Genomic DNA, 25,634 nt, shown 5'->3' with positions numbered 1-25,634 from the left:
ATGCACTCAATTATAAACACAGAGGTTGAGATTTGCCTGCCAGAAAAGACCCATATGACCACAGCCACCTCCTTTCCCATTCTCAGCTGGGTGACTTTTTAATTTAAATTACAATAGCCCCAATAAAATAAAATAAAAATAAAATAAAAAAATTACAATAGCCCATCAGTAGCTACAAAACAATAAGTGTAAGACTCTAGGAAAGGCCATAGAACGGATCAAAAGGAGCATCCACCTTGTTCTTATCTGCCTACCTACTGTGAGCCCAGCCTCCTCCTCTCCCACCTGGGCTCTTTCCGTTCTCCTTTTCGCTCACTGGGCTCTGGGTAATTGCTGCCCCTTCCCTTCGTTGCCCTACCTTCACACCCTTCTCCACCTCACCTTTCCTTCCCATTTCCCAGAACTTGCCATAGTCACTCCTGCTAGTTCCTGCACTAGCCACCTAATCCCAGAGTCCAGAATGCTCCTGCCCTCTTTGCAGCGCTAACTACTTTTTTAGTTAAAGCTCAACTCAGTGTCACCTCCTCAGAAAGGTGTTCCTTGACGGCCTGCCAATCACTGTCTGTCCCATCACTCTCGTTTTCTTTTTTTTTTTTTTTTTAATATATTTCTTTATTGATTTCAGAGAAGAAGGGAGAGGGGGGAGAGAGAAACATCAATGATGAAAGAGAATCATTGATCGGCTGCCTCCTGCACGCCCCCTACTGGGGATCGAGCCCGCAACCCAGGCATGTGCCCTTGGCTGGAATCCAACCTGGGACCCTTTAGTACGCAGGCTGACACGCTATCCACTGAGCCAAGCTGGCTAGGGCCCATCACTCTCGTTTTCTTTGGCACTCATCAAAACCTGATTTATACGTTTGTTATTATGTGTCCCCACCCGGAGCCTGATGTAAGCTTCCTAAGAGTGGACATTATGCTTGTGTTCATCTTTGAATGCCCAGGGCCCAAAACACCAGCTAAGCACTTAGCCATTCACAAATGCTTCTTGAATGAATGAATTTTGGACCTTTTATTCAATGACTCCAGAACAATTAAGGTGAGAGCAGCAGCCATTCTTTTGTTGCATTTCTGTGAAACACCTAAACATGATGTTACTTGTAAAATCAAAGCATTATATTGTTTTATCAGACCCAGATGAGTAGGTTAACAGTTCTCCCAGCAATATGCACACACAGGGCCAGGATTTATGCTCTCTCTTTAACGTAAGGATCCCCAAAATTAGACACTATCTCTCAAAGTTCTTCAGAAAACAGTTCCAGATCCAACAGAGGATTTCCAAAGAAAATATCAACAACGAAATAGGATTCATCAGATGTCACAGGCTGAAGGAGCACATTTCTTGGAGTTTTTTTTTTTTTTTTTTAAACTAACTGGACAATAAAGAGACCTTCTTCCCAATCATTCTTTGCTCTCTTCAAATAATTTTTTCACATCTGTTATCGGTTTGTGTTCTTCCTTAAAGCAAAACTAAACAGGTCACATTTTCTCATTTAAAAACACCGATACAAAAAGAATCAGCGAAGTAAGATGGCAATCAGCACAAGCCGAGTGTCACTGAAAACCTGTGGGCCAGACACACAAATGGGGGGGCGGGGGGGGGGGCGCTACTGTCCCAGCGTAGAAAAAGTGAAATTGGGTTTTCTGTCCTCCGAGATGCATCACGAAGTGTGGGCGGAGAGAAACACAGAAATCCAGAATTAGCCGAACATCAAATCATTTTGGGAAGAGCTGACACCATGCACATTCCTCACCCGGAAAGTATTCAGAGCAGGAGACCTGATTCCTGGGCTATGATGCCATTCAGGAATCCTCGCAAGGGCTCTGGGTTCCAGCATTCACAGGGGAAGGTTCCTCTGACTCGGGGCTCCCGGGCTCCGATTATTTACAAAGGTTGCATTTAATCGAAGATCTGGATGGAGGCTGAACGCCAAATTCAAAAGAGGGGGGCCAAGGTGCCGAGTTCCATAAAGAAACACACACCCGATCACCACCTCACCCCAGAGAATTACAGCGGAGACCAGGGTGCGCGGGAGACGGGAGGATAGGGGTGCGGGGCGGTGGGAAAAGCAACACCTGTGTCACCCCGTCCCGCTTCCCACTCAGGACAGGCAACGCCTCCAGCCCCCCTGCCTCGGCACCGATGGAGATCGCCACGGCCCAGGTGCAGAGGAAGGGAAGGCCTTCGGGTCTGAGCCCCTAATCCCGGGCTGTTAATGATTACAGAGCGGGATGGGGGTGGGGAGGCCGCGGGGCGGGCGGAGGGAGCGAAGACCCCCCGCCACCTCCCGCCGCGCCGCGCTCACCGGGCGCAGGACCCGAGTCTGCACCCTCCCGGCGGCGGGGTGGAGGCGGAGGCCGGGCTAAGTTTCCCGAGCCCGGGCTGACCCGCGCGGGCTCCCCTCGCCTCCTTCCAGAGGAACCAGTCCAGACAGGGCGCGGACTTCCACTCCTCCCGTCCACCCCCTCCCGAAGGTACCCAACCCCCGCCCCTTCAGCGCTCCCCCTTTTCCTCGATTCGGCCCCCCCATAACTCACAGTTGCTCCAGAGGTTCCTCCAGTGAAACCCTTTCTGGCAAGGACGGCGGCCCGGCGGGTCCAAAGCACCTACCATCCCCGCTCGCGTTCCCAGACTCCCTGCCCCGCCGCCGCCGCCGCCGCCACCCCAGCCGCCGCCGCCTCTTCCCCCGCGGCCCACCGGCCGCGGCCGCCCCGAAGCCCCGCCCCCCCATCGCCGGCGCATCATCACTTCCGGTAACCCCGCTGCCGCGGCTCCCGGAGGAACAGAGGGGCGGGGGCGGGGAGCGTGCGTCACGACGTACGCACGTAGGCAGCCGTCGCCAAGTGAGTGCACAGGCCTGGCCACGTGGAGGGCGGGCGGCGGGCGTTGGGCTGAACCATTGGGGCTGGAGGGGGGGCGTGCAGCGGGAAGGGGACAGCGGGGGGGCCAGGGGGCGGGGGGCAGTGGGCTCCGCTGCGGGAGGGCGGGCGGGCGGAGGAGGCGGGGCTAGAGCGTGCGATTCAAGGGGCTCGGACGACCGCAGACCTGGGTCGGCTCTCCCGGAGGTCCGCCGTGGTGCGGCCCGGCCGCAGGGCCAGCCGAGGCGTGCGCCGCGCTCCGTGGGCTCCCGCGCTGCCTCCTCGCAGCGCGCCGGGCGCCCGGGGCTTCCGAGGGTCGGGGAGGCCGGACCGGCGCGGCGTGAGTGCAGGGGACGGAGACGCGGGCTCCGGCGCGGAGACTATGGGGACGGGCCGGCTCCCGGGCAGGCTGGGGTGGGGCAAGGGTCGACGTTGCTAGGAGACGCGCCTGTGTGACCCCAGCCCGGCGGGGCGGCTCCCGGTGGCGCCTCTAGCCTCGGGCACCGGCCCAGGGAGCGGCCCGAGGCCGGGCGGGGGAGGATTGCGGGACGCTGGGCGCGGGTTTGCAGCCGGCCGGAGGCTGGCCTGAGTCCCCAGTCCCCGAGTGCGAGGGGGAGATCGGCAGGGGCCTGGCGGGGGGCGGGACGCTGACCCCGACGCCGCGGGTGGGACGCAGCCTTTCTAGGCAGCGAGAGCCTGCGCCGTAACACCGTTCGCCGCAGGGCTGTCCAAGAGAAAGTTAAAAAGTAGATCAATAAGGAAGATGCCAGCGAGCGAGCGCCCCCAACGACAGTGATGCCCGATGGGCTGGTGGGGAGGAGGAGCGCTCCACGTCGGGTGAGGTGGCTCCGAGGAGAGGGAGCTGGCTGGGGGGCTTTCTAGGGGAAGCAGCAGGCAGGGCCGGAGGAGGGAGCCGGAGGCGGCCAGGGGCTGGGGCGGAGCCCTTGGCAGAGGGTCGGTGGGGAAGGAGCAGGGCTCGGTCGGACAGCCGTGGGCAGGGGCAGGTCTGTGTATGGCCCCGGAGGGTTCGGAAGGGGTGCCGTGGTCGTAGTGACCCAGATGTTCGGAAATCACTCGTGGCTGCTGGGTAGAGAAGGCGGAGGCCGGCAGCCACGGGAGAGGGGCAGGCAGTGTTGAGTTGCATTGGAAATGGAGAGTTAAATTTACAGCGCATTTTTTGCGTGTTTAAAAGAGAACATTTATTTTAAAAGTTACAGAGACGAAAGAAGGGCCCTTGGAGCTTAAGAGCGATCATGGCAAAGGTACCCCTCTTCGGAGGGGCGCAGAGTATTTTGGAAGTAGACTTGCGGGACTGGCCGTGAGGGGTACAGGAGAGGGAAGACAGTGGGTGGGAAACCCCAAGCTCTCCTGGAACATTCTGGGTTGGCTGAGTATTAGCCGTCCAGGTGAAGATGTTGAGAAGTTGGATTTGCAAGTCAGGGGAAGGCATAGAGACAATCAGTACAGGTAGGGACGTATTCCTGGATGGCCTGGGCTCCTACACGCCTCCTGGGGGCTCTCTGCGAAGGAAACTGACATAGACAAGGAGGCCCCCTTAATATTCTGGGGAAATGGGGCCCACCCTCCTAGTCAGTGGGGCTCATCCACCACTAGCAGCTTCTGCTTCCCCTCCCTCCCCTGGCGCTGTGCTTTGGGACTTGTGCCCATGCGATTTGTGTCCATTATAGCAAACCTGGCTTTGCTTGTTTTTATGTCTGTCTCCCCCTGGGACTAGTCTTTGTGTCCTGCTGGCTCCTAGTGGAGAGAGAGCCTTACGCAAAGGGCTCCCCATGTCGCTCTAGCGAGGTCGGAACAGTGTTCCTAAGATGCCAGCCACAGACCAGCAGCTTCTGCAGGGGCTTTTGTCTCTGCTGCCGCCGCCGAAATCTAGATGTGGTCAGTCTCCTAAAACCAGAAGAAGACTGGGAAGGCCTGGGTTTCAGCCGCGGATCTGCCGCGACACCGTGGCTGTGGAGAGGCCCCGCCAGCTGAGCAGGAGAGGCTGGCCAGATGGAGCCTGCTCACTGGCGAGACATGTTGCCTGCCATTGTTCAGCCACAACGTGACTTAAATTAATTTTTAAATTTACTTACTAACTTTTAAAAATTGGGCATTTGAGGTCTTGCTCCCCAGCATGTTGTCAGTTTGGTTCAAATATTAAAATTGTTTAAAATAAAAATTGGACCTTGAAATCCAGATTTTCCACTTCACTTGAAAAATGAGATGATGTGGCAGCACCAGCCTGAGGTTCCGACCCAGCACCAGCCCCTGGAGCCAAGGAGCTCGGCTGCTTTCCTGTGGCTCAGTGCTCTTCGCCTAGGCCAGGGGCGGGCAGACTTTTTGACTCGAGGGCCACAATGGGTTCTTAAACTGGACCGGGGGCCGGAGCAAAAGCATGGATGGAGTGTTTGTGTGAACTAATGTAAATTCAAAGTAAACATCATTACATAAAAGGGTACGGTCTTTTTTTTTTTAGTTTTATTCATTTCAAACGGGCCAGATCCGGCCTGCGGGCCGTAGTTTGCCCACGGCTGGCCTAGTCTCTCCCCCTGTGAGCATGGGATTTGCAAGGTCGGTCTAGAGCTGTGCTGAGCTGTGCTGTCCGCATGTAGCTATTTCAGTCAAATAGAATTTAAATTCAGTTGGGCACTCACCGTATTTCAAGTGCCCTAGAGCTGCATGTGGCCAGTGGGGTATTTTTATCACTGAAGGTCCTGGGTGCTAATGATTTCACACTGAAAACTGACAGTCCTGTTCCTACTGGAAGGAACTTGGTGTGGTAAGGAGCTCAGTGCCTCTAGGCGAGCCAAGTTGATTTGATGGCTGAGGGTACGTACTTGGAAACTACCATGGCAGGCAGGGGCCCTGCACACAGGGAGCTCTGTACCGGATGGTGGGCTCAGCCTCAGGGCTGGAGGGCCCCAGCTGTATCTAATGTTCGGGGCAAAGTCCTTCTGTCAGGTTCCTAACCCAGCTCCTTAGAAAATAATCAGGAAGGAGGGATCTAAACATTCATTTAAATTTAAGTTTCATCTTGGCGGCTTCCCTAATTCCTGTGATGAGTGGGAATCCCGAGTAGTTGTGAATGAAGGAGTGGGGTTGATCTTTGGCGTGGACTGAGTCTTCATCTGTCTCGGGCCCACACACACCTCCAACTCCTACTTGTAACTGGTTCCCAGCCCCTCTGACTGACCCCTTACCTGGTCTTCGTCTCAAAATACACAGGTAAGGAACCAGATACTTTTGACTTGAGGGCAGAACGTTGGTTTTTATTTAGAATTGTGATCCTGGAGGGGAAAACAGCTGTAAATGTCCCAGATACCATAGCCTGATTGGTGTCCCCTTACCAGTGCAATCGAGTGTGTTCCCTCCCTGGTATAGTTAGAATGTGTTAGGTGGCTCAGGAGGCGGCGTAAGAAATAGAGTCCAGTGAATCATAAAAGAAAGAAAAGGAAAAGGTTTATTGTGTCCCCGGGAGACCCATGTACCCCAAAGACAGGGCACGTGGATTCACGCCAACAGGGAGGGGGGTGCTTTTTTTATACTGCGGTTGGGTGAGGGGCAGGGACCTGAGCTGAGGTATTCAGCTGAGGAAGTTTCAGCTGCAGGGGGGTCAGCAGGGAGGGTATTCAGGAAGGAGTCAGTGTGTGGGGGTTGTGTTGATTCAGGGAGAAGCCAGTATCTGTGTCTGGCACGCTGATCCGTTAGAAATGCCAGGGGGAGTCCATTATCTCATCACATGTCTGCATGTGTCCGATCCTGGGCTCTCCGACCTAGCAGAATGAATGTACTTAACCCATAAGATCTTGTTGGGAGAGTTTGTCTTCCAGATGTCAATAGTTCTGTGTGTTCCCTGTGTTCTGAAGATTCCCATATTACAGGGCCAAACCTGACTCCTTTTCCTTTAGGTAAAATTAAAACATGATCTGCCCTCTACTGCCTGCCCCCTTTCTGGCACATGACATTGTCACTTTCTGTGTAACAAGATACTATTCAGAAAGTAGCTGTGATATGATTAAGGATGCCACACAAGCTTATCCTGAGATTTGCAAAATTGGGTGGCATTGTACTTCCTTTTTTGGATTCTAGTAACCAAAACCTGAACCAGGAAACAAGTCTGTGGTGTGTGTTTGGGGGGCGGGAGGTGGGGGGGGGGGTGGGGAAGGGATGGCTGATTGATGGAGGGGAGGAGGACAGAGAAGTGTGGGGCACAGTTCAGCTTGAAGGCCATTGGATTTGAGTGAGGATGACACCCATGGGATATGGTGTACGCCAAGCTGTAGGGAGTATCTGGGACCTAGGAAAAAGTGCCCTGAGGATAAACAAGGAGTAAGAGATAAAGGAAGAAAACTAGGACGGGGAGCCTGCTCCTGCCTCTGGTGCTGGCATCTGCATTATGTTTTCAGTAGGAAGTACGCTCTGTGGTCTGAAGATAAGCAGGCCTCCAACAGGGCCAGTCACTCACACTGAAGAACAAGAGTGCTGTACATACAGGGGTTTGAATGAGCAGGGGAAACAGCTTTAGGAAAATCCTCTACCACCACAAAGCAGTACGTCTGCCAACAGGCCTCCATTTCCTTTCCTCTGCAGACAAGCTCAGCACAGATAAATGAGACCGTCCTGTCCTGTCCTGTCCTGTGCTGTCCTGTCCTGTCCTGTCCTGCCCTGCCCTGCTGTTCGGTGGCGTTGGCCTTTGTTAACACCCCTGCGCTAAGTGATTTGCATGGATTATCTAATGAATGATTCTTACTACAACTCTTTGAAGAAGGTTCTATTGTCGCCCAATTTTACATTCATGAACGTGAGGCTCTGGAAGACCTGCCAGTGTAGTGAAGTCAGGATTTGTTAGTTCATTGCTTGCATTATACCGCCTCTTTCTTACGGATGTGGAAAAACCTACTCTGCTACCAGGGCCAGCTTCCTTTGGTGTTAGAGCATTTCAGCTCCCTAGAGGTTCTTCAAATGAAAGTTTTCTGGGTTAGTTTTGACTCCCTCATCATTTGGGTGTGATGAGCCTTATTCCCCCAAAGGATTGTTTTTTTTAAAAAAAAGTATGACAACCCCATTTTCCTTGTATGTTTGGTTCTAAATTGCACAGAAACAAAGTCGTTTTGGTTCAGTGGATGAACCCTAACGGGCCTTAAGTGAACTGAGTGAGGCTTCCCTACAGCCCTGCATCTCACACTGCCCTTCATGGAACTGACAAGGCTCCTCCCCACAGAACACCGGCCCACAGCGCCACTCTCACACACACTGTTGTGAGGGTTAATTCGTATTTTTAAGGGCTCTCGGGCCTCCATTGGAAAACCTGGTCCACATGCCACCACTTGTATCTTAAGATGAGAATGGACGTTCGTGTGTGTTGTTTATTCTAACAAATGTACATGGTATGTCAAAAGTAGGTTTACAGCACATGAGGCGGAGTTTATTTTTGTGTTATTGTATTATATTCCATACAAACAACTGTAAACCTACTTGTGCCCCATCCTGTATTTTAAGCTCCAGTTATGTGCCCATCTTAAGAGTGTAATGAATGAAACATACAGTGGGGACTTGACTTACAAGTGTCCCGACTACCGAGTTTTTTGAGATACCAGCTGTCTCTCAGCCGATTTTTTTGCATTGAGTTGATAGAGTAATTTGAGTTAATGACCTCCTTAACGAGCTCGGTCTCAGAACGAATTAAACTCGTAAATCAAGGCCCCACTGTAATCCTAATCGCCTTCCCTTACAAAATGTGTGTTTTGTAGGTGGAAAGTGGAAAAGGCACCCATTAAAAGTGAGGGGAGCCGAAGGGTGAAAGTCAGCGCTAGGCATAGCAGTGGGGTGAGTTGGGACCTTCATTTGGCAAAAAGCAAGTCCCAGATGGAGGAGACAGGGCCGCAGGACCCGGACCAGCCACCACTGGTGCACAGCGAACACGGAAGACTGACTGCAACAGATTTCACAGTCTTCTCCTTCTGCCCACCCCTCAGTCATAAAGTCCTTGGAAGAGAAGTTTGATTACATTCGTCCTCATGGCTTGCACTGCAACACTTTTTCTTCAGTAGAAGGCAAAGCCTCCTGAGAGCTCAGCTTTGGGAATGTTTACATTCCTGAGACCAGAGTCGTGCTCTATAAATTTGGTCAGGAGAAAGGGCATGTTCATCTCTGCTCTTCAATGTCCGTATTTACACTGTAAGGTCTTCCCGTGGCGGGGGAAAGGGTGAAGTGGATGAATCTCCCCTGGGCCTCCTGTCCGACCAAGGCCTGCATGTGCTGGGTGAAGGGTGCTCCAGATCCTGGTGGTCCGTGAGGTCTGAAAGGTTGGCGACAGCTGCTCCAGAACACCTGCGAGTCGGGGAGCTGGGGTGTGTGGGGGGGAGGGGGAGGACAGGTGGCAGGCACACAATAGCCATTCTAAGTGGATGGCTCAGTGGAAGGAATGTGCCTCAGCAGCACCTTCTAATTGCTCTTTCGGGCCCACTGTCACTGTTTTTACTGTTATTTACCTATATATTAAACTAGCTTAAAATATTTTGTAATACATTTATTTAAAGGAAGCTATATCACTACAAAATGAAATTACTTTAAATCATGGTTTGGTGGCAGTAAGAAAATATTTTTATTGTACATCACCTCCCCAGCCAGTCTCTGGGATGCCGCTGTAGGGGAAGCTTCTCTGACGATGACCGAGGCCAGTGCAGCAGCAGCAAGCCTCATCGTCCTGATCGTACCGCACGGGCTGCCCGGCAGGTGCTGGTGACTAAGCTTGGGACTGCATGTATGGGGTACGATTTTAAGAAAATAGGCTCCTTTCTAGTCACAGTTTCTTCCATTCACACTTCATGTCTTATTTCTTCTTATTCTGGGATTTGGGATTAAGGAGGTGAAAAGAAGCAGAGTTTAAAGAAATACCTATCTTCTATGTATCTTTTATACTAATAAAAGAGTAATATGCTAATTAGACCAGGAGACCTTCTGGACAAAGCCTGGGGCTTGGCCAGCGTGCAAACCGCCCCCAGGCCCTCGCCCAGGCCACCTGCTCCCCAGTGGGGACCCCCACCCCGATGGCGTGGCCAGCCTGCAAACCCCTGGCGGTCCCTCGCCCAGGCCGGCCTTGTCCCCCAGCGGGGTCCCCCGACCCCGATTGGGGTGTGGCTGGACTGTAAACTGCCCCAGGCTCCTCACCCAGGTTGGCCCCGCCCCCCAAGGGGACCCCCACCCTGATTGGGACCCCCTTCAGGGCAGACCAGCCGGCCCCCACCCATGCACCAGGCCTCTATACTAATAAAAGGGTAATATGCTAATTAGGCCTGACGTCCTTCCGGACAAAGCCATGATGGTGAGGCCAAGGCAGAGGCAGTTAGGGGTAATCAGGCTGGTGGGGGAGAGCAGTTAGGGGGATCAGGCTGGCAGGCAGGTGAGCAGTTAGGAGCCAGCAGTCCCAGATTGCAAGAGGGATGTCTGACTGCTGGTTTAGGCCGGGATTGGGCCTAAACTGGCAGTGAAGACATCCCCTGAGGTGTCCTGGATTAGAGAGGGTGCAGGCCGGGCTGAGGGACATCCCCCTCCCATGCATGAATTTCGTGCACCGGGCCTCTGGTGTGTGTGTGTGTGTCTGTGTGTATATGGCTAATATGCAAAGTGTCCCTTGGGGGGGGAGTTTTACTGGAGATTGGGAGTTTGATCACTCGCTATGATGTGCGCTGACCACCAGGGGACAGCGCGGAATGAAGGAAGGCCCCAGTGGGCAGGCAGGAGGCCCCGATTGCCACCAGGCCTAGGGACCCTACCCATGCACAAATTTCGTGCACTGGGCCTCTAGTCAATCATAAGAATGAAAGTTACAAAATTTTTACTGTAAAAATTATGTAAGAATAGACTTCACAGGCAGTCCATACTGCAGTTCAGTTGTGGACCGCTAAACAACTTCATATTTCTGATGTCCTGCAGGAAATCCTAGCAGACCCCATTGCATCAGATCAACCCCTGAAACTAGAGAGGAAGGAATAGGGCTGTCGGTTCTGCATCAGTGAGAGGTCAGTGATGGTTTGAGGAATAAATGTTGGTGTCTAGCCATTAAATCCATAGGTAGGAAGACTTCTAGGGAAAAGGTACTTTTTCTAAACAAGTTACTTTCTAGGAACAGAGACAAATATAAATCAAAAGGATAAGAACTTTTAAAAATTTTTTATACATGGCTGATGATGTTTCTAGAATCTCAAGCTTCCATAGCATGAGATTTTCATTTATTCAGCAGACATTTGTTGACTAGCAGTTTGCACCTTGCCAGGTGCCGAGCATTCAGCGGTGAATACGATGCATGTGGTACTGTCCCCATAGAGGTTAGAGTCTATGGGGGAAGACAGACATTGACAGGCCATTTCTTGAGTGATCACTGCTACAAAGAAGAAATACAAGGTGCCAAGGGGCAGTTCAACAGAGAGACCTGATCTGGCGTACATGGTGAGGCAGAATGGGATGGGGAGAGATCGTCCGAGACCTCCATGTTTTCACGGAGAACTAAAGGATGACTAGGGATTGGGAAGGTACATGGGAGGGGGTCAGGAGAGGGCCTTCTAGAAATAACAGATAGGTACGTAATCCTAAGATAAGAAAGAACATGAGTTCCCCAAAGAACTGAAAGATTCCAGTGAGAACAACAGAGGCATCTTTTCCTTGTTTTTTTTGCACAAGAGTTAGAAGGAAATGGTAAGCCAGACTTGTAAACGGTACACACCTGGCCCAGCTGGTATAGCTCAGTGGTTGAGCATCGACCTTTGAACCAGGCGGTCACAGTTGGATTCCCAGTCAGGGCACTTGCCCAGGTTTCGGGCTTGATTCCCAGTAGGGGGTGTGCAGGAGGCAGGGGATCAGTGATTCTCATCATTGATGTTTTAATCTCTCCCTCTCCCTTCCTCTCTGAAATCAATAAAAATATATTTTTTTAAAAAAATAGAACACCATGGGAAACCATAGAACATTCTTTCAGGAAATCTTCATAATTTCTATCCACACAGAAACCCTCTTTTTTTTTTTTCCTTCCTCACCTGAGGATGTTTTTTTAAATTGATTGTAGGGAGAGAGGAAGGGAGGGAGAGAGAAACATTGATTGGTTGCCTCCCATATGCGTACTGGGATTGAACCCACAACCCTATGTATGTGCTCTGACTGAGAATTGAACCCAAAACCTCTTTGTTGTACAAGATGGTGCTCCAACCAACTGAGTCACCCAGAAACTCCCATTTCTTTCACATGATCCTTTCTTATTCCTCTCCAAACATTCCTTTCCTTAATAATTGAACCCGTGGGACACCAGGGCCAGTATCCAACTGCCTTAAGAATAAAGCCTGAGGTCTGTTGACCACAGAATGTTGGTCAAGCTCAAGATAGCACCTTTTCTTCAAATAGGTTTCAGTCACAAGTCATGAAACAGTAAGACCATGGGCACCACACCCTCATGAAACCAGACAGGACCTGATACAGTGATGAGTAGGGCGCTCACTCCCACTCCTTCAGCCACCATGATCATGACCTTTTCCTGTAGCCCATTTCCTGGGAGCCACTGGGAGGCTAGGTCTTTTAGCATTAATTGCCTGTGACTGGGCTGGGCACCATCTCCTCACTTGTAAACCTGTACGTACTTTCTTTGCTGCAAACTCCTGGTCCCGTTGGATTGGGCTTTGATGCATGTAGGTAAATGGACCCCTTCAGTCCAGTAACATGCAGGCTTTCTATGTCAACTGATGTTGGAGAGGAGACATCACTTACCCCCTTTCAGGATTAGTTTTCCCAGCACTTGAACATTCAAGTGTTTTGAAAATAGGCCTGTTAAGCACCAATTGTTCTGCTTGTTACCGTGAGTGCCCTAATTCCAGGGCTCCTGTGTCAGGTGCTGGTGTATCATCAGTTAGAGCTCGGGCTGAGGTTCTCAGAGGAGAGAAGGAAAGCAATTAAATTCAGACAGCAGAGCTGCTGCGGTGTTCCCATGCCAGGCCCTCTCCTCCAGCTCCTGCTAACGGAGGTGAGGCATCTTTAGTAGAAGTTCGTTACAGACTCCCTGCCTCTCACAGGAACTGACTCCCAGACATGCACAGGAAAACACGGAATTTTAGGGGGAGCCAGCACTCAGAACCCTTTCCTCAGCAGGAAAACATCATTCCCTCTGGGTTTTTATTAACGATTGGCCATAAAGCATGATGTTCTCTCTTGGTTTTTATTAATTCCTTTTAAGCAATTTCTCTGAAGCATCGTGGACGTCAGAATTGGTGTCGACTCTTAACCTCAGTCCTGTTAACTTGAATTGGTGAAGTTGTGCTTTCAAGCTTTTCATCACACAGTTAAGCCTTGGTTCAGTCCTGGTTGCTCAGGAAAAGTCGCCAGGGTCGGGATGAGTAGGAAGGGCAGTCACAGTTGAAAGAGAGGTGCCCTGTGAGGTGAATTCCTTGGAAGCACTTGGAATTTCTGGGCCGACCCCTCCTTCCAGCTCCCATCTACATTCTTTAGCTGCACGAGTTCGCATAGACCCCGGGCTGCCTGGCACACTATCTCCATCGTCCCCTCCCTGCCCTTGGTGAGCTGTCCGGAAAGCCAGGGTCCTGGAGAGGAGGCCCTGTGCCTGGCCACGTGCTCCCTCTCTGATCTGTTCTCCCTCTTCTCAGCTCCACGTGTTAGAGGCGGGGCAGGGGCCATGCCCTAGGGATCCTCCAGGCATGGGCCTTCTTCTCTGATTTAAAGTTAATAGCAGAGAAACAGGCTGAAGTTTTTGCCCAAGTAAAAGAAGCAAGTACCTAACGTCCAGCAGCAGGAGAGTGGACACAGGGTGACCAGACAGTGGGCCGAATGACAGTAGTGAGAACAGATGAGCTAGAGCTAAAGGAACAGCATGATGGGTCTCACAGAAATGGGCAAAAAAGCAAGGGATAGGAAGGCAAGGCCTTGCCCATGCACATGGAGATACAGTTTAAGAACTTGCTGAGCAGCACTATCTCACGCTGCCTACAAAGACGTGTGAGAGAGACCAGTCAGGCTAGGGTTCCCTCTAGGAGAGAAACGGGAATTGGACTTGGAAGAGGGACAGTGAGGGTTTCAGCTATACAGTTTATCCTTTAAGGCTCACTGTGAATCTGTGCTGTTAATTATATTACTCTCTGTATCATTTTGTGTATCTGGAATATTTCAGGATATTAACAGGAATTTTTTAAAATACAGTTACTTTAGGGAATGCATTTAGGTGGGGGTCTTAGCCAGGTCCTCTCAACATAAAACATTGTTGTCTCAGAGTAAAACCCAGAGGGGCCACGGACTTCAGTCGTCACCGAGATTTTTAGTTCTCTGCATGCGCAGTTCTGTGGACAAGACGTAGACCGACAGTGCAAGAAATCTTTTCAACAAGGTTATGATGAACTAAGGTGGAACCGAGCCTGCAGACACAATTTGCTTGGCCTTCATGGTACTCACATTTTCCAAAGTAATGAATTCGTGTCTCTTTTGAGATTTCATCTTTTAAAAATCTGGAAGGCCACCTAGTAAGCTATCTGGAGGTCCAGCATCGCCAGGCCCTTGTTTCTACGTGGCAGACACTGGCCGGGCTGAGAAGCGGCCTTTTTAAGGGGGCATGTCCTTCCCTTTTTAAGGGGGCACGTCCTCTCCGTTGGCCACTGCCCCGCCAGCCACGTTCCCTGCCGGCCGGCCCTGGAAGGACTTGAGTTAGCAGCCCCTGCACCAAATTCAGTTATTAAAAATGTACCTGCTCCTTGGCCCCCAGGGCAGTGGTGTAAGTTACCAGCGTACACACCGAGAGCCTCGTCCCGAGTACTCTTTCCAGCTTAAAGAATAGTGAATGCATTTCGGTTTTGCCATGTTTGTGAAAATGGCTGTCGTAGGAAACAGCCCGGGGAGCAGCCTCAGCCACGCGGTGACGCGCAGGCCAGCGCCCGCCCAGCAGTGCCACCAAGCAGCTTGCTTGAGAAAGCAATTTTAGTCTAAAGAGCTTGATTAAAAAATGCACCTCTTCTAGCTGCCTATTCTCAGGTGGGGTTTTCATGCAAATGTTCCCTCTTCTACTTCAGTGAGTGCGAGGATGACCACAGCCACAAGACAAGAAGTGCTTGGCCTGTACCGCCGAATCTTCCAGCTTGCAAGGCAGTGGCAGGCAGCGTCAGGGCGGGTGGAAGACACCGCGAGAGAAAAACAGTACATCCGCCACGAAGCCAGGACGCTGTTCCGGAAAAACAAAAATGTGAGTAGCCTCAGTCGGAGATCGGAGATGGCAAGGAGAGCAGCTGCTTGTTTGTCTGTTTCTCTCTGTCCTAAAGCCGAGAGGACAGCAGTCACAGCGGCAGAGCGGCGGGCAGGAGAGGCTCAGCCGTGGAGGCTCAGCCGGCTCTCCCCTGCACGTGCCTTCGGTCTCGGTCGGGCTGCCTGGCTCAGCGCCCGCAGCAGGCTGAGCCGCAGGCATCCGGCAGGAGCAACCCCGCACCCCTGTGCCTGTTGTGGGCCACTCCCAGGGGAGGGTACACGGTTTGGTTTTGTTTGGTTCTGTTTTTCAGTTCATAAACTAGGCAAAGCCTCCAAGTGTAAACCCATTCTGAGGGAAGAGACTAGAATTAAGCACAGGATGCCCTTCATGACCTAGCTTTGCACTCAAGCCTCTGGCCAGCAGAGTGAGCTTGCCCTCAGGGCCCACAGAAGGGGCTCAGTAGTGCCTAGGAACCGTCTAATAGCAGTGCACCCCCGATAGACCCCAGGGCCAAAAGCCACTTCTGAGGAGCTCCATTCAGTCACCCCAGGAAGCCCTCAGGCATCACCTGGAGCTCCTCAGGAAGACGGCCTGGCACAGCGCACACGAGCGAGGCTTCCAGCTCCCAACCTCTCTGGCCGCCTCCGCGTGATCTCATGGATCCCATGCTGTTGAGTTCCTTCATGAAACTTCCTTTATTTCATCCACTCTGGCCCCTGCCTCAGTCTCCTTTCTGACCCGCCTTCTCCACACCCCTGCTGCCAGCCGTAAGTCCTCTGAAGGTCAGCGTATGTGCTGATGCCCAGGACCGGCAGCTGCCTTGTGGTTCCAGCTCCCATATGTGAACACCCAACCTTGGCCTTTCACCACCCACCTGAAGGACATCCCCCAAGTACAATGGTCATGTGACCCTCCAGCTTCTCCACACTCTGCTCCTGGTGCACACCATGCGTGCCACACCAGCGTACACGCAGCCCCAAGGTCCTTAAACTGCCCTGGGAGGAATGGAATCAAATACTGCAAGTGCTGTTTCTGTTTATTTTTATTGCATCGTTTCAAAATGTCTGCTTTGTGTATAATGAAATTATTAGTGTATTTAATGAACTTAATACAGTGCCTTACACTCCGGAGGTCGCTCACGGGCCTGCCTTGTGGGTGTCATTGATTGACCAGCGTTACAAATACTTTGACTCAATTCGCCTTCAGGAGGCCTTCCTCAGTTTCTCTGCTCTCACCTGACCCCAGGATGAGCCCTGTCCTGAATTCCGATATGGTAGTTGATTGTGCACCACTGTGCCTTTCTGTAGCTTTAGGTGTCAGGTTGTCCTCTCTGGCAGTAAAGGCAGGGACCATGGCCTCACAATGCCCAGCCTGGTGCTGGGGGTGCCACAAGAGCACGTGCCCTGAGGACTTGCCTGAGGACTGCTAAGACCTTTGGTTTCCAGTATGGCAGCCATCAGTCCCTCACTTGCCGCTGCTTGCATGGGCCCAGTGTGGTGGGGGCGGAGGGCGCATGTGTGCAGTGGCGGTGCAGAAGTGAGATTTTTATGTTGGGGAGGTACATGGGCATTTCATTTTAACATATGTGCTTGTTTTCCTATGTGTAGAAAGAAAATAGAGTATCAGGTACTTTCACAATTACTATGCTTAGAAGAGTCCATTTAAAGAAAAAGTTTATTTTTATTTTTTTTTAAACTTTTATTGATTTCAGGGAGAAGGAGAGGGGGAGAGAGAGAGAAACATCAATGATGAGAGAGAATCAGTGATTGGCTGCCTTCCGCACATCCCTCACTGGGGATCGAGCCCACAACCTGGGCATGTGCCCTTGACCGGAATTGAACCTGGGACCCTTCAGTCTGCAGGCCGCTGCTCTGTCCACTGAGCCAAGCCAGCCAGGGCATAAAGAAAAAGTTTAGTGTTAGTGTAGGTGGTGGGGAGATCAAATCATGCAGCCAGCCTCTGAAAGATGGAATTTGGAGAACTCAAACCCAAACTTGTTCATATGGAAGCTGGAGCCCAGGAGCCCTCGGCCCCATAGCCATAGCTCTGTCAGGGCTTTCTTTATCCCCCATTGCTCATTACAGACAGACATACGTAGTTTCTTGTAACCACTTGCTGTAAGAGCTTGATAATAATCCAAAGGTATCTCATGAATTGCTCTGAATCCTAAGAGGCAAATGGGAAGGGACATGGACATGTTCCCAAGGTGGGCATCAAAGCAACAGCTTCTGAGAAGCACAGAGATCAAAAAGCTGAGCCTCTGCCCAAGGGACTGCTCTGGGGCCTGTGCACTGCAATTCTCATGCTCCAGGAGGTGCCACGGGACACAAAGGCACTTGGGCTTTCCAAGCCGCGCGGCCCAGCCTTCCCTGTGGTGTCCTGTGGGGCTGCTGCAGCCCAGCTCGGCTCTGAGGCCACTGGCAACTGCTTAGCAGCCTGCGTTGACTCGCGGCATCTCAGAGTGAGGGGCTCTCTCCCCTTCACCACCAGCTTTCTGTTGTTGAGAATGTCATTCTCTTACTTGAAACTGGACTACTACAATTTGGCCATTTTAGAATTTCAGAAGCCATTTCTTCCCCTTACTAATGAGCAAGGCAATTCACAGTTTAAAATGAGAGAGAGATGAATCATTCAGTGTCTAGCAGCACTTGCTGAGACAATTGGGTTACTTTAAAGTTTGACCAACGTGCGAGGATATGAAGAAGTGCTGTGGGGATGTGATTCATAGCTGCTTGAAGGAATTTAAATCCATCAGCCCCTTAGAGCAGCAATTTTCAACGAGGGTACCACAAGAATTTTTAGTTTTACTTTTTCTTTTTTAATCCTCACCTGAGGATATATTTTTATTGATTTTTAGAGAGAGGGAGAGAGAGAAGCAACGATAAAAGAGAGAAACATCGATCAGTTGCCTCCCCATATGCTCCCAGAACCTAGGTATGTGCCCTGACTGGGAATTGAGCCTGCAGCCTTTTGGTGTATAGGATGACAGTCCAATTGAGTCACCCAGCCAGGGCCGCAAGAATTTTTAAAATATGAAATACCTGACTATTTAGTCAGGGGCACTGACCTCTCTTCCTTTAGATAGCCAAATAAAAAAATGACAACAGCCAACACAACAGCTGTCCAATAGGAATGAATTAAAACTATACCTATTTTTTTGTCAGCTCAGCAAAAACTACATTTTTTGGTGTGCTGCAGAATTTTATTAATTAGTTTCTGTGCCATGAGATTAAAAAGGTTGAAAATCACTGGGTATTTGAATCTAGAGGCACTATCTATGAGAATTAAAAATGCATGAACATATACCCTTTGACCCATAATTCTTCCTCTAGGAAATTATCTTTTAGATATATTTGTATATGAGCCAAAAAAATTTAGAGAGATCCATAACATATTTGTTTATAATGGCAAAGATTGGAGATAACCTAAATGTCTATCAGGAGAAGATTGGTTAAATTACGTTGGAATTTGGTACAGCTGTTCAAAAGAATGGGGCAGCCCTAGCTGGTTTGGCTCAGTGGATGGAGCATCGGCCTGTGGACTAAGGGTCCCAGGTTCGATTCCAGTCAAGGGCACATGCTGGGGTTGCAGGCTCGATCCCCAGTAGAGGATCAGATTCTCATCATTGATGTTTCTCTCTCCCTTTCCCTTCCTCTCTGAAATCAATAAAAATATATTAAAAAAAAAAAGAATGGGGCAGTTTTACATGCATAAATATAGAAGGAGCTTCAGTTTATTAGTGGAAAAAGCAAGATTCAGAACAAAGTGAGAAAAAAACCTTGAATGGATAAAAAAGGCTATAGTACATTTACACAGTGGAATAGTATGTAACTTTAAAAAAGAGGATCCCTTACCCTTTGTAACAGCATGGATGGACCTGGAGAGCGTTATGCTAAGTGAAATAAGCCAGTCAGAGACAGACAAGACCATTTGATCTCACTCATTTGTAGAATCTAATGGACAAAATAAACTGACGAACAAAATGGAACCAGAAACATGAATACATGGAACAGACTGGCTGCAAGGGGAGGTTGGTGGGAGGTGACTAGATAAGAAGGTGAAGGGTTTAGCTAAAGAACATATATGCAGCCCAACCAGTGTGGTTCAGGTTGAGAGTTGACCTTTGAACCAGGTGCTCACGGTTAGATTCCCAGTCAGGGCACATGGCCAGATTGCGAGTCCATCCCCAGTTGGGAGCCTGCAGGAGGCAGTGAACCAATGATTCTCTCTCATCATTAATGTTTCTATTCCTCTCTCCCTCTCCCTCGCTCAAAAAAACAAACCCCAAAAACCATATATGCATACCCCTTGGGCACAGGCAATAATTTGGTAAAGGTGAAGGAAAAGGGAGGGTTTAGGTGGGCAAAGGGGGAGTGGTGGAGGGGGACTCCTACAATAATGTCCAATTTAAAAAAATTCAATAAAAGCAAAGAAAAAAACCTACATGTATACATGTATGCTGATATATGCAGAGAATACCACTGGGAAGACAGACAAAACACTGCTAGTAATTGTTGTCCTTGAGAGGGGAACTGGGGGACGGGGGTAAGAGGGAGACTTCATTTTGTAAGTTTAGTCCACAGCAAATTTTATATTAAACTAGAGGCTTGGTGCACGAATTTATGCACGGGTGGAGTCCCTTGGCCTGGCTGGTGATCGGGGCCGATTGGGGCCCATCTTGCCCAGTCCCAATCAGGCTCATCGGGGCTGGGAGGTTAGCTGGCCAGCCCCTATTGGGGCTGGCCGCCCTGAGGGGCCAATAGGGGCTGGCCGGCCACAGGGAGGGACCTCAGGAGGTTGGCCAGCTGCAGGAAGTTGGCTGTGGGAGCGCACTGACCATCAGGGGACAGCTCCTGCATTGAGCTTCCCCCTGGTAGTCAGTGTGCATCATAGCTACCTGTGGTCATCCGGTCATAACGGTCGCTTAGGCTTTTATATATATTATAGATAGATTTCTTTTGAATTTTTGAATTATCAATATTTAATTTATTGAATGGTAAATCAAAAGAGTTTCAGAAAATGTGTACCAGTATTCTGTGTGGCATTAGAAAAATGCCCGTTTTGTCTTTCACCAGCTCACAGACACAGACCAGATTAAGCAGTGCATAGATGAATGCACAGCTAGGATCGAAATCGGACTGCACTACCAGATCCCGTATCCAAGGCCAGTAAGTGTGACCGGGTTAACACGTGGTGGGTACTCATCCTTTGCAGAGTGTTTGTCTAGAACAACGGTTCTCAACCTGTGGATCGCGACCCCTTTGGGGGTCAAACAACCCTTTCACAGGGGTGGCCTAAGATCATCGGAAAACACATACATAATTACATATTGTTTTTGTGATTAATCACTATGCTTTAATTATGTTCAATTTGTAACAATGAAATCAGGGGTCACTACAACATGAGGAACTATATTAAAGAGTCGCGGCATTAGGAAGGTTGAGAACCACTGGTCTAGAAGGCCAGAGCTACTGCAGGAGGCATGTTGGAAACAAGCTCTCCTTGCATGCCATCAGCCTATCATGACCAACCAAGATGCCAAAGAAGACTATCTCCTATGTGCATAGCTTTCCCACGTATAGAAGGGAAAGCCAGCTCGCAGTTGCATAGGGTTCTCTTTTGCTTTACACTTTTTTATGGATTTTCTTCTTATATTAGACAAGGTTGTTAATAAAATAATAAAGTTCAAACGTTAAAGGCATGCATAAGATAGAAAGTGAAATTTGTCAAAATTCACACCCCGTGGAAGTGACCCCTGTAACTATTGGGTTGACCATATGAAACTACCAATTTTCTACCCTTGACCTACAAAAAACTGCTGGTAATTGTTTCTTGAGAGGGGAACTGGGGGCCAGGGGTAAGAGGGAGACTATAAATTTAATCCACAGCAAATTTTATATTAAACTAGAGGCCCAGTACATGAAATTTTGTGCACTGGGCACTGGGGGCGGGGGTAGAGGGAGAGTGCCCCTCAGCCCAGCCTCCACCCTCTCTCAATCCGGGACCCCTTGTGGTATGTCCAACGACCAGTTTAGGCCCCCGAGGGGTCCCAGATTGTGAGAGGGGTGTCCGACTGCCAGTTTAGGCCTGATTCCTGCAGGCCTGTGGGAGCGCACTGACCACCGGGGGGCAGCTCCTGCCTTGAACGTCTGCTCCCTGGTGGCCAGTGCGCATCATAGTGACTGGTTGACTGGTCGTTCTGTCATAATGGTCACTTAGGCATACACACACACACACACTAGAGGCCCGGTGCACAAAAATTTGTGCACTCGGGGGGTCCCTCAGCCCGGCCTGTGCCCTCTTAAAGTCTGGGACCTCTCAGGGGATGACCACCAGGGAGTGGGCCTAAGCTGGTAGTCAGACATCCCTCTGGCAGCCCGGGAGACCTCGGGGGATGTCCACTTGCCAGCGGGGAGGAGGCCTAAGCTGCAATCGGACATCCTTAGTGCTGCTGAGGAGGTGGGAGAGGCTCCCACCACCACCGCTGTACTGGCAGCCATCAGCCTGGCTTGTGGCTGAGCAGAGCTCCCCCTGTGGGAGCGCACTGGCCACCAGGGGGCAGCTCCTGCATTAAGCATCTGCCCCCTGGTGGTCAGTGTGTATCATAGTGACCAGTCATTCCCAGTCGTTCTGCTGTTAGGGTCAATTTTCTTATTACCCTTTTATTGTATAGGAGTGCCTGGCCAGCAAGGGTGAGGGGCTGATGGCTGTTTGCAGGCTGGCCACAGCCCCTTCAGGGTAGGGGTACCCCCTAGGGTGCCTGGACAGCCTGGGTGAGGGGCTGATGGCTGTTTGAAGGCTGGCCACAGCCCCTTCAGTGTGGGGGTCCCCACAGGGGTGCCTGGCCAGTCTGGGTGAGGGGCTGAGGGCCATTTGCAGGCTGGCTAAGCCCCCTAGTGGGGACCCTCACCCCATGAGGTTGTGGCCATCCTGGTTGAGGGGCTGATGGTTGTTTGCAGGCTGGGCACAACCCCCAGGCACCCCAGATCCCAGTGGAGTCTGGCTGGAAGCAGGTATCTGGGATTTATTTGTCTGCTATAGTTGAAACTTTGTTGCCCTGAGCGGAGGCCACAGCCGGCTCAGGGCAGGCAGGAAGCTTGGCTTCCTCCATTGCCTGGGCAACGAAGCCTCCTGCTTGCTCCAGCTCCATGTCTGCTGGCCACCATCTTGGTTGGGTTAATTTGCATATAGTCGCTCTGATTGGCTGGTGGGCGTGACTTAGGGCATAGTGAAGGTACTGTCAATTAGCATCTTTGTCTTTTATTAGTGTAGATTGTTTTTAAATTTTTGAATTATCAATATTTAACTTATATTGTATTGGCTCAACTTGATAGTTTGGTAATATATCATTGTAGTCTTTTTTTCCACACTCATGTACATACATTTTCTTAACACATTAAGCGCCCATCCTGTTTTGTCTTCTGGATGGAAAGTATAGTGTCAGTCACCGGTGACTGACGGTGCTTAACATGTTAAACTACACGAGTCCTGGGTGTCCTGTTTATTGCCTGCTTGCTTTACTTCCTGGCTTCTGGGCATGTCTGCCTCTCTCTTTTGCATGGTTGCCTTGCATCCTTTTGTGAGAATGAGCCCTTCCGGTAGACGTTTAGGCTGGTCCCAGTTTGCCACCACGCACACATCTTTGTGACCATGCTTCCCCTCACCTTTGCATTTTCATTTCACTGTGTGGTTTGTGGCTTTTCCCTCCATGCAGGCAACATGGCCAAGAAGAGCCCAGCTCTGGCATCAGACACATCTGGGTTCAGATCCGCGCTCTCACTTCATGTCTAATCTGAGCAAGTTTTAACTTCTAAGCCTCCACTTTCTCATCTGTAAATGCTGATATAATGCCCGGAGATGATTGTAAGGATTAATGACTCTGCAGATGTAGTGCTGAGCAGAGAGCATGGTATTTAGAAACTGCTCAATGAATATAAGCTATTGCAGTGATTATAGTTCTTAATATTATCATTATTCTTACTCTTCTTACTCAGATTCATCTGCCTCCAATGGGCCTTACCTCACTACGAGGCCGGGGACTTCGAAGCCAGGAGAAACTGAGGAAACTTTCCAAACCAGTATATCTCAAGTCTCATGATGAGGTTTCCTAATCCAGGGAAAGGTTATTTCTCAGACGATGAGCCAACTAGGTCTTCAATGTAAACCAAACGGCAAAACCTTTCTCCTTGATTGGGTCAAAAATTCAAGTATCTTCTTTAAAGGCGCCCAAATATTGGTACTGCCCTCATGATATGTGCTCACAGTGTGTCGGGGCCTTGCTGTCTGCGGGGATGACACTCATCCTGGCGGCTGCAGACCTCACGGCCTCCCCGAGGGAGGAGACTGGAGAACGGCAAAGCTGCTCGAGGCAAGTCCTTGCCTGGCCTGTCGGCTGACACTGAGAAGCCACCCAGTGTCTGGGTTTCTCATGGCTGCTCACAAACAACCTACCTCCCTCAGAATAGTGTAGGCTTTCTTTTAAGTTATAGATTTGCTTACAGGTGGGCTTTCCCCCCTGGCTGGTGTGGCTGGATTGGTGTTGCCCTGTACACCCAAAGGTTGCCAATACCAGGCAGGGCCCCGTCTGGGTTGCGGACTCGATCCCCAGTTTATGCTCTCACATTGATGTTTCATTCTCTCCTACTCCTTTCCTCTCTCTAAAAATAAAAAATCTTTTTTTAAAAAGTGGGCTTTTTGTGTGTGTTTTGTCATCTTTAGACCCTCCCAATTTCCAGACAAACACCCCTTAAAAAGTGCACCACTGGGTTCCTCATAGTTTTCCCTGGAAATGTTGAGACCCATGCCTGGCGGCTCCACACACATGCCGAGAAGCCCTGCCTCCGTTAAAGCATAGCATCTTCAAGCGTGGACTTAGGATGCACTTGGGACCGAAAGGCTCGCTTGAAACTCCTACTGCATCATTGCAAGTATTTTGCCTTAACATAATTAGAATGTACAAGGGCAAAGCTGGCTTTCAAGTTATGTCTAAACAGAAATGGAACAAGGAGAGGGTGGAACGAAGGACTTACGCTTGCGTGTGTGTGAGGGCCCACAGAAGCAGCAGTTGGTAATTCCTGCCTACACCTAGATTTAGGGTTCCCTGTCACACAGATCCTCTCATTCAAAAAGGGCATTCTATCCCCGGCTCCTGGGAGCAGCGGTGCCGTTTTCTATGCTCCGGGTAAGGCCTGCAAGGTTTGGCAGTGAAAATGTATAGAACTCTAACTCTATAGAATGCAGCATTACCCTGGTTAATACTGCCTGGGTGTAGCAGCGTGTGCAGATTTAACAATTGCAGCTCCAGGCCTTTGTGGAAGAGAAACTTAACTGTGCTGGCAGGTGTGTGGGCCATTCAGTGAGTGCGCACCCAGCCTTGCTTGGACTGGGAGTCATGAATCTGCTGTCCCACCAGTCACTCCCCTTCCATCTCGTCTCTGTGGAAGCATCTCCCTGCCTGGAAGTGCTTCTAATGTTTAATGTTTACCTTTCATTCAACACGGCCTGTGCACTCAACCAGCCAATGAAATGGTGACCTGTGCTTGGAGGACCAAGCGACCACGGCTTCCTGGCTCCATCGCAGTCAGTAACTCAGGGTGACTGCAATGTTTGTCTTGCTCTGTAGACCACCTTTCCCACCCAGCCTCCTCCCAGGTGGAAGTCCACCTAATTGCTAACTAGCCTCGGGGTTTCTTCTGTGAGCCCAGAATCGTACCTAAAAGTGAAGGTTATATGCCTCGTCTTCTTTACAAAGATGCATTTTCTTTTTTTCATTTTCTCTCCAAGACAATACGATCTCCATGCTTTGGTCTTTTAAAGGCAGAACCTATCTTCCTATATCCCTTCTCTCAATGAAATGTCCTTCCAACACTCACATGGAAACTACCAACACTAGATTTTTAAAGAGCAAAGAGTAGCTTGGTGACAAGGTTTGTCTGCTGTCACCTGCTGAGCCATTGGGAGGCAGGCTGACGTGTCTGGCCGGGATGACCCCTGGCCGCCTCTGCCCGGGTGCTGGGCTCCAAGGCACCAGCTTCTGAAGAACAGGCTGCTCTTCCATGGAGAGATGTTCATGGCCATGTTGGTCCCAAGAAGCTCGCGGCAATCTTTCTTTTCAAAATGGAGGAAATGTTTAAGTTATATAAAAATGCAATCCATTATACAGAAACATTCTGTCCCTTGACCCCTGAGGAATGAAATGGCCAGTCCCTGCTTCCACAGCTTTTGTTGCTGAAGGGGGAGCTAGACAACTAATTAAAATGCAGTTGTTTCCTAGCAACCCCCTCAGTGCCTTGCACTTGCAGTGTGGCTTACCTGACCAGTGCAAGGTTCATGGATTCCACCTCACAGGACTAACAATGTCACTTGGAACAGTAAGACAGCTCCAGCTCTCTAGCCATTCTGACGTTCTTTTCCACCTTGGAAAAAGTGTTTCTTGAAAAAAAAAAAGCCATCAATCTCCCTACCTTGAGCAGGATACCTGCCCCTCCTGTCTCCATCGCTCCTGGCAAGATCAGCACCCCCACAGCCTGTCTGGTTCGGGGGATGTTACTAA

The 25,634-nt window shown here is 50.3% G+C and overlaps 2 protein-coding genes across 7 annotated transcripts in view; one reads left to right on the top strand and one right to left on the bottom strand.

The window, feature by feature from the left end:
• Positions 1 to 2,689, bottom strand: part of DCUN1D3 (defective in cullin neddylation 1 domain containing 3) — a 38,269-nt gene extending 35,580 nt beyond the window's left edge. Inside the window, exon 1 of the mRNA XM_081089384.1 lies at positions 2,539 to 2,689. The gene's annotated coding sequence lies outside the window, so the exon portion shown is untranslated. The remainder of the gene's footprint in view (positions 1 to 2,538) is intronic.
• A 301-nt stretch (positions 2,690 to 2,990) lies between these two features.
• On the top strand, positions 2,991 to 25,511 carry LYRM1 (LYR motif containing 1). 6 transcript variants are annotated; one of them, XM_081088857.1, is made up of 6 exons: positions 5,911 to 6,084; positions 9,486 to 9,629; positions 14,123 to 14,293; positions 14,913 to 15,082; positions 20,158 to 20,250; positions 23,077 to 25,511. In XM_081088857.1, exons 4-6 carry the CDS (start codon positions 14,924 to 14,926, stop codon positions 23,191 to 23,193), a joined length of 369 nt encoding a protein of 122 aa, XP_080944983.1. In that variant the 5' UTR covers positions 5,911 to 6,084; positions 9,486 to 9,629; positions 14,123 to 14,293; positions 14,913 to 14,923; the 3' UTR covers positions 23,194 to 25,511. The 6 variants fall into 6 exon arrangements, with proteins under 6 accessions (XP_080944985.1, XP_080944982.1, XP_080944980.1 ...); XM_081088859.1 differs by lacking the exons at positions 5,911 to 6,084; positions 14,123 to 14,293 and adding an exon at positions 2,991 to 3,199 and having other exon boundaries at positions 9,486 to 9,594; XM_081088856.1 differs by lacking the exons at positions 5,911 to 6,084; positions 14,123 to 14,293 and adding an exon at positions 2,995 to 3,199.
• The last annotated feature ends 123 nt before the right edge of the window (positions 25,512 to 25,634 follow it).

The sequence above is a fragment of the Myotis nattereri genome (genome assembly GCF_964212035.1).
Source record: "Myotis nattereri genome assembly, chromosome: 4".
In the NCBI taxonomy this organism is placed as follows: domain Eukaryota; kingdom Metazoa; phylum Chordata; class Mammalia; order Chiroptera; family Vespertilionidae; genus Myotis; species Myotis nattereri.
This window is presented reverse-complemented; position numbering and strand designations above follow the sequence as displayed.

Coding starts and splice junctions, on each gene's coding strand:
- LYRM1 (XM_081088859.1), top strand. CDS start 14,924: ATGACCACAGCCACAAGACAAGAAGTGCTTGGCCTGTACCGCCGAATC. Junction 15,083..20,157: donor TGTTCCGGAAAAACAAAAAT/GTGAGTAGCCTC, acceptor GTCTTTCACCAG/CTCACAGACACAGACCAGAT. Junction 20,251..23,076: donor AGATCCCGTATCCAAGGCCA/GTAAGTGTGACC, acceptor CTTCTTACTCAG/ATTCATCTGCCTCCAATGGG.